Raw genomic sequence first — 12,936 nt, 5'->3', positions numbered from 1 at the left:
TATGTTAGGCATCCGGAAGCCTCAAGGAAATGTGAGCAGGGGCGGGGCACAGTGACAGTCACCATTTTGGAGGATCAAGGATGTTTGTTTGGTGAGTGACTCACTGCTAAGAACGGGGTAAGAACATCTTTTGCTGTTTTTAGAGACAGGGTTTCACTTTGTAGCTCAGGCTGGCCTGGAACTTGCTATGTCGACCAGGCTGGCCGACATAGAGATCTGCTTGCCTCTGCCTCACTAGTGCTGAGATTAAATGAGCCAATACTGCCTAGCTGAGTGCTGGGATTTAAGAAGGTATGTACCACCGCTCTCAGCTTATTTCGGGTCCTTAAATTCCCAGGTGTGATTCTAATTCGAGAGTACTGGTCTCCAGAAGTTACGAAAGAGAACAAACCTGGACTCCTGATAGAGGAAGGAGCGGTCCATGCGCTTTCTTTCATTGCCTGAGAACCCAAGGTTCTTCATTTGCATGGCAGATGTAAAGTGTTGTCTTCCAAGCGTCTGACAGGGCCTGGGGATGGCCAGGGTGGTGGGGTGATGGTCCGACAGGGCGGGGAGGGGCATTAATTGAGGACTATATACTGGGCAGAAATGTACACATTTGCTTCCCTCAGAACCTCTTCACAGATGCAGAAACTCAGGCTCCTGCAGATATGACACTTGCCCAAGCATCTCTGGAGAGTGCCTGGTCTACTTGATTGGGAAGCCAGGGTCATCCATCAGACATCTTGTCCGCGTTCACTGGGGAGAGCTCACTGGCTCCTCTCGGGGGTCCCTCGTACGGAGTGACAGTGAGCCTGTTCCGGAGGGGCAGGCAGAGTCCTGGCTGTCTTGGTGGGTGAGTGCGGGGCAGGCTGGGCTCCAGCCACGTAAAGAGTGGGGACAGAGGCTGGTGTGTGTCCGCCAGAGCTGCGGCGGGCGCCGCCCGCACTTTGGAGGGTGCGGGGTCCGGGGGAGAGTTTGCGCGGGGGGCGGGGGGGGAAATGCGTGGGGCGCCCTCGCTCGGCCGCACAGGTGTGCCGGGTGCCATGGAGACGGCGCCGCGCCAGCCCCCTCCTTCCCTCCGGCCCCGGAGGAGCTGGGCTGGCGGCAGAGTCCAGCGGACCGCTCAACTGCGAGGGCGCTGCACCCCGGACCCCAGGGAGTGAGCGCCCCCATCACGCCCGCCAGCAACCGGAAAGAGGGACGAGGGTAGGTCACCCAGACCTCTTTGCCCCAGCTCACCTACCCGAACGTGCCCGCCTCCATTGAAGAGTGTCCCGAAGCAGACAGTATGGAAGGTGAGTGACACTGGGGTCGGGGGTCAGGGTGGGGTGGGCTATAGACCCAGGAGCGGGGCCAGGGGTGGGGGTGATTAGGCAAGAAGAAGAAAGAGGCATTGACTACCTTGGCGGCCAGAGACCCTGTGTGTGTTTGTGTGTGTGTGTGTGTGTGTGTGTGTGTGTGTGTGTGTGTGTGTGTGTGTGACAGAGAGACAGAGAGACAGGCAAACACAGACAGACACACAACACACAGATGCAAGTATCCTGAGAGAGGGACAGAGGTAGATCTGAGGGTGCCTCTGTGTTCACGGGTTTCAGAGAGGGGAAAGACCTGTGTGTGTGTGAGAGAGAGAGAGACAGAGACACTGAGAGAGACAGCCAGAGAGACTGATAGAGTGATGTGGGGTGCCTCTGTGCCCAGGGTGTGTGGGGCGTGTGAAGAGGCACTGACATCTCTGTGACCATGGTGTACGTGTGTGCATGTGCACACCATCTCTTAGCCGGAAATGAGGGTTTTTTGTGACCAGGTCAGGATAGTTTAGGTACTAGCTTTAGAGAACTGTTGCCAACTTAGCTGGCCTGCTGGGCCAGGGAGAGGAATGGAATCCGAGAGGAGGTGGTCTCCGTGATGCCCCTAGGAAAGGACCCAAACTCCCAGCCCGGGAGGAAGGATAGCCCAAGGCTTAGGAAACTTCTGGCTTCAGCTGCACCAGGCGAGGGTCCAGACCCCTCTCTCGGTCCACGTGAACAAAGGGAGCTATATTTAGTTTAAGAAACTAGAGGCCTCAGGGCTGGTCCACTGGCTTGCTGGGTGTCTCTGAGATGGTGTCTAAGCCTTTCTGTACCAATGACCGCCCAGCCGAGTGCATAGAGGAACTTAGATGCAGTAGGGCCTCTCAGGCTGGGGTGGGGGAATGAGACAGGATGTATTGAACAGACTCATACCAGTCATCGAGAGCTGTTGAAAGCCCCGTGATTCCAGTGAGTAACTGCGAGGGTCACCATCAGAAATACAAAAGGGGATTTAATAGGAAAGCTTGTGAGGTGCACTGGCAGCCTTCCAGTGAGCTCGGGTTTGAAAAGCACACATACACAGGAGATGCAGGGAGGGATGCGCAATCCAGAATGAAGCTGGAAGATTGGTGGGAGCTGTAAGAATGATCGTTCTCAAAGTGCTGAACCCCCAGTGAGCAGAGAGAGCAAAGAGTGTTGTGACAAGTCTACTCAGGGGTAGGGGCTTGCGGCAGGGGACAAACAGTTTTGCTTCTGCCTGAGCTAAGCAGAAGACCAAAACCCCAGAAGGGTGTAGTGGAAAGAAAGCACTGAGCCACCTGCCAGTGAGCTCACCTTTCCAAACCTGGACGCATAGCATCCCAGGGACCTAAAGGCAGTTGCAGATATAATCGCTGCTGGAGAGGAAATTACAGCAAATGAACGAAAAGAAAAGAAAAAGCCCTGAAGATGGGCACATGTCCTGATTTCCAAAAAGGGCGAAAAGATAATTTCTGAAACCCACTAAACTGCTCAAATGAAATTCTGACCTCTTAGTATGCCAGAGAAAATTATTGAACGAAGAGTGAATGTTTGAGAGAACACGGCTCGGGTGCCGCTTTGCAGAGAAAGCCATCCCACGCTCCTACAAAGACCCGAGTGTGACCGTGTTCACTTAGACACTGGAGACTGAATTAAGTGAAAGATAAGGCACACTGGCAGTGACATGCTTTAAAGAAGGCACTTAGGGGCCTGGGTGGGCTGAATGCTCCAAGAGTGAGGATGTGAGTTCAGTCCCCAGCATGGGAAGAAGGAGAGGGAGAATGACTGTTCAGGACTGTGTTTATTGACATGGAGATGTGTCATCGACAGTGGACTGATTATGCTATGTGAGTCTATATTAAGAAGACATTAAATGAATATTAAAAGGCAGATTTAGAATGCATGCAGAATAATCCCTTCATGCAGTTACGTAGTTTTATTACTGGCTGTCTATCTATCTATCTATGTATCCATCCATCTATCATCTAATCTATGAATGAAACTCATATCCAATGGTGAATCTGATGAGAGTCACTAGTGTCTCCTTTGGATTCTCTAGTTTCAGAGGCATTCCCTAAGACAAGGATTTAGGAATAGAGAACTCATTTGGGAGCTGCCTCAGAGAAGCAGAGGTGAGAGAGCAAAAAGAAAAAAAGGGGGAGGGCTGGGGGTATAGGCTGGGTGATAGAGTACTTACCTAACATTCAGGAAGCCCTGGGTTCTATCCCCAGCAACTCATGAAGTGGACTTGCTAGTGAATAGCTGTAATTAATAGCTATAACCCCAGCACTTGCAAGGCAGAGGCTACATAGCAGGTTCAAGGCCAGCCTGGGCTACAGGAGAAGGAGCTCCGGCTGCTGCTTGTCCCTCTCTGCTGGTTGAAGGTTAGTCTGCTTTATAAATCTGAGTTGTTTCTGCAATGGCTTCAAAAAGCAAAGCAGAGAGAGATCCTGGGTACAGACAGGATGGGACACTGGCTATTCAGCTGACGTCCCAGTTGACGTCTCCAGGGTAAGGGGTTATAGTAGAAAGCAAGCAAACACATTATACCTGCAGGTGTACCCCAGGGTGTTCCCATTTAAAGCTGGGGCTGGGAACTCAGCAGGCAGGCAGTTGCCTGGCATGCCTCATGCTCGAGGTTTGAGCTCTAGCTCAGCAAAACACACACTGAGTTCCAGAAAGAAAGAAAGGAAAAATAAAAAAGAATCTAGTGTTCATTAGGGGCCTATGTAAGAGCAAAGTACTCTAAATTTCCTGTCTAGGTTTCTGGAAGGTAAACAGATGAATTATAGCACTTTTACATGAACTTTCATGCAACACTTAGCATTGATGAGAGGACTAGAGGGTGACAGCAAGAGGCGTCATTAAAGCTTGACAGCAATCTCTGGGTGCAGGAGGGAAAGAAAAAGCATGCGTATCACATCTGCAGCTAGGGGCTCAAACAGCCTGAAGGAAACACACTCAGGATTTAAGGACCTGGGCAAATGGCTCAGTGGGTAAAGGGCTATGGCACAAGCCTGTGCTCTTGAGTTCAGACTCTCATCACCCATGTCAAAGCCAGACCCGGAGGTGTCTGCAATCTGGAGGAGGAGGGAGGGAGGGAGGGAGGAAAGGGAAGCCACGGTGTGGTGATGCATGCCTTTAATCACAGCACTGAGGAAACAAAAACAAACAGATCTCTGGTTCCAGCCCAGCCTTATCTACATACATAGCAGTGCCAAACCAGCCAAGGCTACAAAATAAAATTATCTCTCAAAAATAAAAGAAAATTGATAGCTAAAGGAAGATACCCAAAGTTGAACTCTCATTTCCAAGTGTGTGTGTGTAGAGGATAGAGAGAGAATTTTTTAATGTATTGTGTCTGTGTGTGTGTGTCTCTGTATGTGCATGCTTGTGCACGTGGGATGCATGTCATAGCTGTATGTGGAGGTCAAAGGACAACTTTACCAAGTTAGTTCTCACTGTCCACTTCTTCTTTATTCCTTCCTTTCCTTTTTTTGTTTGTTTGTTTTGTTTTGTTTTGTTTTGTTTTAAGACAGGGTTTCTTTGTGTAGCACTGACTCCTAGACTCTCTTTGCAGACCAGGCTGACCTCAAACTCTGCAATCTGCCTGCCTCTGTCTCCCTGAGTGCTGGGATTACAGGTGTGCACCTGGTTGCTTTTTCTTTCTTTTTAACAGTCTCTCTCTTTTTCTTTCTTTTTAACAGTCTCCAGGGCTTTAGCCCTGGCTGTCCTAGAACTTGCTGTGTAGAGCAGGGCAGCCTCACACTCACAGAGATCTGCCTGCTTCTGTTCCCCAAGCACTGGGATTAAGGGTGTGGACTGCCACAGTCCGCTCTCACTATCCTCCTTTACCCGGGTTCCAGAGATCAACTCAGGTTGTCAGAGTTCTGTGCAAATGCTTTTACCAGCTTTCAAGCTCCAGAGGTGGAATTCTTGAGTAGCCAGATCAGAACTGTGCTGAGGAAGGGCACTCTGGGGCCTCAGAATCCTCCTACCAACCCCTGAAGACAGACACTGCAACCTGGAGAGCCCCTGCCTCTGTCCTGGAGGATGCAGGAAAGGCTGCTCCCACCCCAGAACAGTGGCTTTTCCTGGGAGACCGTGGCAGCCTTCACAGCTAGCCTGAGTGAGTTGAGATACTGAGGCTGTAGTTCAGTTGGTAGAGTGCTCACATAGCAGTCAGGAAGACCTGGGTTCAGTCCCCAGCACTCACTAAAACTGGGCTGCACAGCACATACCCACAATCCCAGCACTAGGAGCAGGAAGATCAGAAGTTCAAGGTTATTTCTTCACTGCACATAGAGTTTGAAGCTAACCTGAGCAACATGAGACTATCAGAGATGGACAGACAGACACACACACACATATACACACAAAGAGAAAGAAAGAGATGAGAGAGAATATATTTTCACTTTGCCAATTGTCTTGGCTCCAAAACAAACCAGCAAACAACTCAGAAAGGTCTGGGCTCTGGGTGCCTGGAGGGTCCTGTGTCGGCAGCTGTTCAGTGCTGAGTGAAGGAACAGAAAACTGAGCATTTTGTCAGTGGAACATGGTTGGTCTCCACCAGTTCTTCTCTGACACAAACATGAAAGATGCAAGTTCAACCTCTGCTCCTCCAGTCTTTTGCTGCTCTCATTAGCAACAGAGATGGTGCTGGGAGTTAAGGTCTGGCCTCTTTTGAAATGTAAATGCTTCAGGGACTCAGCCCAGAGAACTGTCCTGAGTCTTTTTCCTCAACCAGAGAACAAGTTTATTGAAGTTATTTTATTTTTTTTCCCAAGACAGGGTTTCTTTGTGTAGCCCTGGCTCTCCTGGAACTCATTTTGTAGACTAGGCTGGCCTCGAACTCACATAGAACCGCCTGCTTCTGCCTTCCCCTGGTGCTAGGACTAAGGGCATGCACCACCATGCTCTGCTTGCTCTCTCTCTCTCTTAAGTGGGACATACTGTAGCTTCTATGATGAGATGTTCTCTATGCTTTGTTTTGGTTTGCTTTTATATATGTGTTTTTTACTTTGGGGGGAGTTACAAGAGATATGAGGGGATAGGGAGATGAGTGGGACTCAGGTACATGATGTGAAACTCACAAAGAATCAATAAAAAGTTAAAAAAAAATATTTACAGAGTTCCAGGACAGCCAAGGCTATACAGAGAAACCCTGTCTCAAACCCCTTGCTCCACCCCCCAAAAATCAAGCCATATTTAATTATGTGTGTCTATGCATGGGGGCAAATTCCCCCCACCCGGGGCCAAACGAGAGAGCACACACACACACACACACACACACCACACCACACAACCCCGTGTGGGTGCTGGGAGCTCAACTCACACTTCTGCCCTCTGCTGAGCCCATCGAAGATCCTAAACAAGATCCAGCTGACAAGTGAGAGAAGAAACCCACTTGGGACAGGGGCACTGAAGCTCTGGGTGCTGGAGTGTGGTGCGGGAGAATAGATCCCAAAAAGCTAGGCTGTCTTTATTGCTCCTTAGCTGAGCCCGGGGTAGCTCTGACGGTTGTATCTTTCTTCTTCAGGCTGTGCTTTCTTTTGTTTGCTTTGAAACAAGGTTTCCTGTAGCCCAGACTGGCCTCAAACTCCCTATGTAGCTGAGGATGACCTTGAGCTCTGGACCCTCCTACTTTCACCTACACTGTGAGACTACAGAAATGAACCCACATACCTGCCTCCTGGTGATATTAAACGATTCTTACGGTATTCATGATATCAGACATACTCGGACATCAGAGGTCAAGGCCCTCTCCTAATTAATCAAGGAGTCCTGATTGGACCTGGAGGGCTCTATGGACTCAAAGAGGACGAGAAACCGGGAGATGGCAGAGCTGGAGCAAAGGCTCAAACTCACAACATGTCCCCCAGCTTATCTGATGGATCATGAGTCTGGAAGGGCAGAATCAGTGTAGCACCCTGGATTCTGAGAGCAAATCTCTTTGGCTTTGAGCTTTGATTTTCCTGTGAAATAAAAGAAATTTTCTTTCCTGGTCAGAGGTAGTTTGATCCTGCATAAGATACGTGTCAAAAACTGGCAGAGGGATGCACACCTGTAATTCCAGCAGTTGAGATGCGGAGGAAGAAAGACCAGGGGCAGCCCAGGTGGCAGGAGAGCAGCAACATTCATTCACCATCTCTGTGTCCTAGGCCACCCGCTAGACAGCACTAGTGTTTGAAGCAGAACAAGGCGCAGCGACAGCCCTAAGATGTGTGCAGTGCAGAGGAAGGACGCAGCCTTCTCTATGGAGCTGCACCAGGAAGTGGACTAGGGTGAGCAGTGTGGCTGGTGTTGAGGGATTGAGCAGGTTGACCCAGACGCAGCGGTCACCACAGTTTAGACAGGAGACTAGAGCATGTTCAGCCTGACCTAGAGCAGCATGGAGGATGGCAACCTCTGTCCCCTTTAAGCCTCTTCCACTTCCACGGACCTTATGAAAAAAGAAGTTATTTTATATGAGTGTCTGCATGTATGTGTGCCTGGTGCCCACAGGAGCCAGAAGAGGACAACAGATGCCCTGGAATTAGAGTTGCAGATGGTTGTGAACCCACTTGTGCATGTGCTGGGAACCAAACCCAGATCACACTGAGAACAGCAAGTGCTCCTAACCACTGGGATATGCACTTTGTAAAGATTGGAGCACCTTTCAATGGGCTGAGGGAATATGCTTAATCTGTCAGAAATGAGCAACTCAGGTTCCAGAAGTAAAGGACTTGAAAGGATATATGTGTTGATGGGTGAAACAGCACGAGTGCACACGCGCACACACACACACACACACACACACACACACGCACCAAGGAGTTGTTGGGGGGGGGGCAGAAACAAGGAATGAAAAGCCAGGTTTAGCCAGGTGGTGGTGGCACACACATTTAATCCCAGAACTCAGGAATCAGGGGCCAGAGGATCTCTGAGTTTGAGACCAGCCTGATCTACAGAGATAGTTCAAGGACCGTAAGGGCTACACAAAGAAGCCTGCAGGCTTAGCTTTGTCACCAAACCTACTTTATTTAGGGTTCTTAAGCACCTTTCCCTTCCTTCCAAACTCCCCATACCCCCAACCTTAGGTAGGAGATTAATTAGTAGGGAAAAGGGCTGTAGACCTCTTTTATCTTCTTCCTGATGATCAGGGTCATGAATCCTTAGGGGATTACCAGACTTAGTTTTCTGGACACCAGCAGTCTAGTCCAAGGGCCAACATGAAGCAGGAAAAGCCAAAAGACTCAGTTGGATTGCCTGGAGAAGCTCTCTGGAATGCTTCTCTGCAAAACCAAGTGTCAGAGCACAAATATCAGCACTGCGATGTTGATCCAAAAAGCCATGTCTCGATCTGCCTGGGCCTCTATATATGTCCTCTCCTCAAAGTCCACCCATGGATATTCTCAGCTGGCCAAAGTCACACCCCTTGCACATGAGAGATCACAGCAAAACATCACTTGCCCTCTCACAAGCCAACCTGGGCAAAACATGTGCCCAGTTTGCAGCAAAACATATAATGACAAAACTCAATCTAGAAAGAAACCAGAAATCTCCGCTTCAGAAACCCTGTCTTAAAAAACAACAACAAAAACAAAAGAAAAAATGGAAGGAAAGGAAGGGAGGAAGGAAGAAAAGAAAGAAGGAAGGAAGATCGGTGTTTTTAGCCAGAAAGCAGGGAAGAAACAGCTGCTTGAGAGTTCTGCCAAGCCCATTTCAGGAGTGGATTCATTATTCAGTTGAGCCGCTAGATGGGGACTGGGCTCTGGGAAAGTGTGTGCCCAGGGACCCAAGGGAAGCCCTTTCTTTTATAACTTTTCGGGAGGGTCAGGTGTCCTAGAATGACATATGGCTTTGCTATGGGGAAATGCATGATTTGGGGGCACCAGAACTTGGGAAAGCTGGTTCACTTGCTCTCACTTAACCAAGATGGACAAGGGATTCCAAAGACCAGAAGTGAGGAACCGGATTGCAGCGGGGAGAGCTGGAGAATGTGGGCTTGGGAGAGCAGCGGAATTATAACACACCCTCCTGCCAGCGGCTCTAGCCCAGGCTGACTTCCTTGAGAACAGTTCCAAGCAAACTGCCCCTCACTGTGGCCCTCTGTGCTTCCTGCCAGGCAGCGAATGCCATCAAGAAGCAAGCCATAGCTGGGCAGTGGTGGCACATGCAGAGGCAGGCAGCTCTCTGTGAGTTTGAGTCCAGCCTGGTCTACAAAGTGAGTCCAGGGCAGCCAGGGCTACACAGAGAAACCCTGTCTTGAAAAAACAAAAAAGAAAAAGATAAAAGAAAAGAAAGCAAGCCATGATGTAGGACTCAAAAGGAAGTCTGAGGACTGCCTGGTCTACAGAGGTAGTTTCAGGCCAGCCAGAGCTACATAGTGAGACCCTGACTTAAACAAACAAACAAACAAACAATAAAAAGAAGCAAGCCTGAAGGGTGTAGTTGGCAGAGAGCCCACCTAGCCTGCTTAGAACCCTGGGTTTGGTTATCCACCCTCCACCCCCCATAAACTGGGCAGGTAGAACATCAAGTTTAAAAGTTCAAGGTCATCCTTGACCACATAGGGGTTCAAGGCTAGCCTGGCTACTTCACAAAGCAACTATGAGCTGGTGACTTATTTAGGGTCTCTATTGCTGCAACAAAATACCATGACCTAAAAGCAGGTTGAGGGGAGGAAAGGGTTTATTTAGATTATACTTCTGCACTGTAGTCCATCATGAAGGGAGCCGGAACAGGAACCGGGCAGGATGCTGGAGGCAGGAGCTGATACAGAGGCTGTGGCAGGGTGCTGCTTACCGGCTTACTCCTCACGGTTTGCTCAGCCTGCTTTCTTATAGAAACCAGGGCCACCAAGCTAGGGATGACACCACCCACAATAGGCTGGGCCCTCCTCCATCAATCACTAGCTAAGAAAATACTTTACGGCAGGATCTTATGAAGGCATTTTCTCAATCGTGGTTCCCTCATTTCAGATAACTGTAACACAGCTGGTGAGGGGCTTTGCTACCAGACCTAATGCCCTGTAGTGGATTCCCCCAAACCTACACAGTGCAAGGAGAGAGCTGTTGTCTGACCTCCAGAAGTGCACATAGCACTGGATTGTACACACACTAACTAAACATAAGAAGCATTTTTAGTTAGCTGTAAGTTATAGTCCCAAGCCACCTCTTCAAACTAAGCTGCCGTCCCCAAGTCCTCTTACAATGGATGAGTGACAGTCACTGGCTACCAGCTCCTAGGCCAAGTTCTTTGACCCCTAATCAGTGCCCTTGCCTCTTTGGGACAGCATTGTTCCCATGGAGGCACACATGACCTGTTGAGAGGCAGTGGGTTGTGAGGACAGAAACAACAAAGGCCTACTGTGCTCTTCCTGCCCTGCCCCTATCTTTGGGGTGCTGAATTTGGACTCTGCAGACCCCTCCTCAGAGGCCCAGGATGACCCTCCTCAGTCCCCTTTTCTTAGCCAAGATGCTGAGGTTACAAGCAACAGACGCTGATGCGAGCTAACTTGACCGATTGGAAACCTGTAGGAAGGGGCTTGAGTGGTCATCCAGTGGACAGAAAAGCTGGGTTTGCTAGGACCCACAGTCAGAGCCAAAGCAGCCAACCAACCAACCAACCTTTCATTGGCTGTCATTTGGCTAGGGATGGACGCACACTTTCGGTTGACAGTCCCTCAAATGCTACCTGTAGGGAGAAGGGCTGGCTGCTCCAGGGAAAACTTGCTGCTCCAGGAAGAGAGGGGTTAATGAATACAGAGTGGCCAGCGCCGCTGTGCCCACTGCTCCCCTGAAAGTGAGTGCTCTGTTTAGTGAGGATCCAACACATTCAAAGGCCATAATTGCCTTCTGGATAGGAATCATTTCATGCTAGATCAAGAGAAAGCCCCAGAAAGCCTCAGAAAGCCTCTGCAAGAATGCATCAAAATACATCAAAGGCATTGGTGACCCCCGAAGGTTAAAGCTTGGCACTGAAGGGCAAAGTCAGTGACTCTCAAATCACTAGGGACTCATCAGGGGAGCTTTTAAAGAGAGAGAGTATTCCCAAATGCCATCTCCAGATCTTGATCCGCAGGGGGTAAAGGGGATGTAAAATCAGGGTGATTGTGCTGTGAGTAGGAAAGCCACTGACACCAGTATTTTATCCCGTGCTGCCATTTCCCTGAGACCAGAAAAGTCAACATGAAAAGTAAAAATGAGCCCCCCCCCCCAATCATCCGAGGAAATACCACCCCATGGACAAATACCGTCATTAAAAAAATATCATCGGCAATTTGCATAAACACACTTTATACGGAGTAGAGATATACAGTTCACGTTTATACTGTTTTGTGATCATCGGAACCCGAGGTCAGTGTTTCCTCCGAGCCACCAGACCGTCTACACATCATTAAAAACTGAAGTAGAGGCACAGATCGGTTGTGCCTCCTTCTGAAGTCTCCCTGACTGGTGCGCCGCCCCGCTGTGCGCAGCCGCACTCCAATCTGCTGGAGCATCGCTGTCTTTGCCAGTCTGGCTGATGGAAAGGTTACACCGAGTTCTTTTTAAAGGGCATCTCTCACATTGCCAATGAGTTTGAACTTTTTGTTTCGTGTGGCTATTAGCCATCTGCCCTATGCTGTCTCTCTGCCTTCGGCAGCCGCTAGCGTGGTGTTCTTCGGGATTCCAGGGTCGGGGTTCACCAATCGGCTCACAGAGCGTTGTATTGAATGGGTCTGGGGCCCGAACACCCGTGTGTTACCAGTACCAACCAGAAGGTGGCGCCAACGATCCTGTCGCGAACTTCGGAGCACACCTAGACCTGCATTTTGCTTCTTGTTCACAGGTCTTTGAGGCTTGCAGGCGGGCACGCTAAAAGTATTAATGTATGACCTTACAGCCAATGTATGACCTAGTATTCTCCAAACTGCTGCTTCTAGGCTGCCATTAGAGTACCCCGCACCAATGTGAACTTGACCTGTCTTTTGCAGTAAGAGGAATCTCTGGTTCCCAGAAGTGACATAATCAGCCCTAGGCCATGGTCAGGAAATGTTTTGCTTGTTTGTTTTGGCAGTGCCCCTTGTGCACAATGCGCAATTAATCACTCTACCATCGAACACACCCCTATCTAATGCTTTAAAATTTAAAACAGATGGCTGTGAGCTGGACTCTGTGATAGAGCCCTTGCCTAGCAAGCCTGAGGCCCTGGGTTCAATCCCCGGCACTGAAAAAAAAAAAAAGGAAATAAAAAGTTATGGTTGGCGAGATGGTTCTATAGGAAAGTGCTTGCTGCAAGCAGGAGGGGGACCAGACCTCCTAGAATCCACATCAAAAAGCCAGGGGTTGTGGCATACTGTGACTCGAACCTGTATATCATCCTCTCAGTGCTGGGGAGCCAAGGACAGGAGGCTGCCTGGGATTGCTGGTCAGCCAGTCCTGCCAAATTAGCAAGCGTAGGGTTCAGTGCAAGCAGGTAACAATGGATGAGGACACCTGGCATTGAGCACTGGCCTTCTAACTTAGTGGCTAAGGGCACCTGATATTCTTGCAGAGGACCTTTACCCAGTTCCTAACCCCACATCTTAGCTAGGTCACTACCACCCGTAACTGCAGCTCCAGGGAACCTGGTACCCTCGTCTGGCCTCCTCAGGCACCAGGCACACACGTGGTACACA

The 12,936-nt window shown here is 49.6% G+C and overlaps 1 protein-coding gene across 2 annotated transcripts in view; it reads left to right on the top strand.

The window, feature by feature from the left end:
• The first annotated feature begins 1,019 nt into the window (after positions 1-1,019).
• Npffr1 (neuropeptide FF receptor 1) overlaps positions 1,020-12,936 on the top strand; it is a 37,730-nt gene continuing 25,813 nt past the window's right edge. For both annotated transcript variants that reach the window (XM_060369479.1, XM_021649413.2), the window contains exon 1: positions 1,020-1,277. Coding sequence is in view for 1 of the 2 variants with exons in the window: in XM_021649413.2 (XP_021505088.1) it covers positions 1,271-1,277 (7 nt within the window). In the remaining variant the exon portion in view is untranslated. The remainder of the gene's footprint in view (positions 1,278-12,936) is intronic.

Source organism: Meriones unguiculatus, chromosome 16, assembly GCF_030254825.1.
Source record: "Meriones unguiculatus strain TT.TT164.6M chromosome 16, Bangor_MerUng_6.1, whole genome shotgun sequence".
Taxonomy (NCBI): Eukaryota; Metazoa; Chordata; class Mammalia; order Rodentia; family Muridae; genus Meriones; species Meriones unguiculatus.
This window is presented reverse-complemented; position numbering and strand designations above follow the sequence as displayed.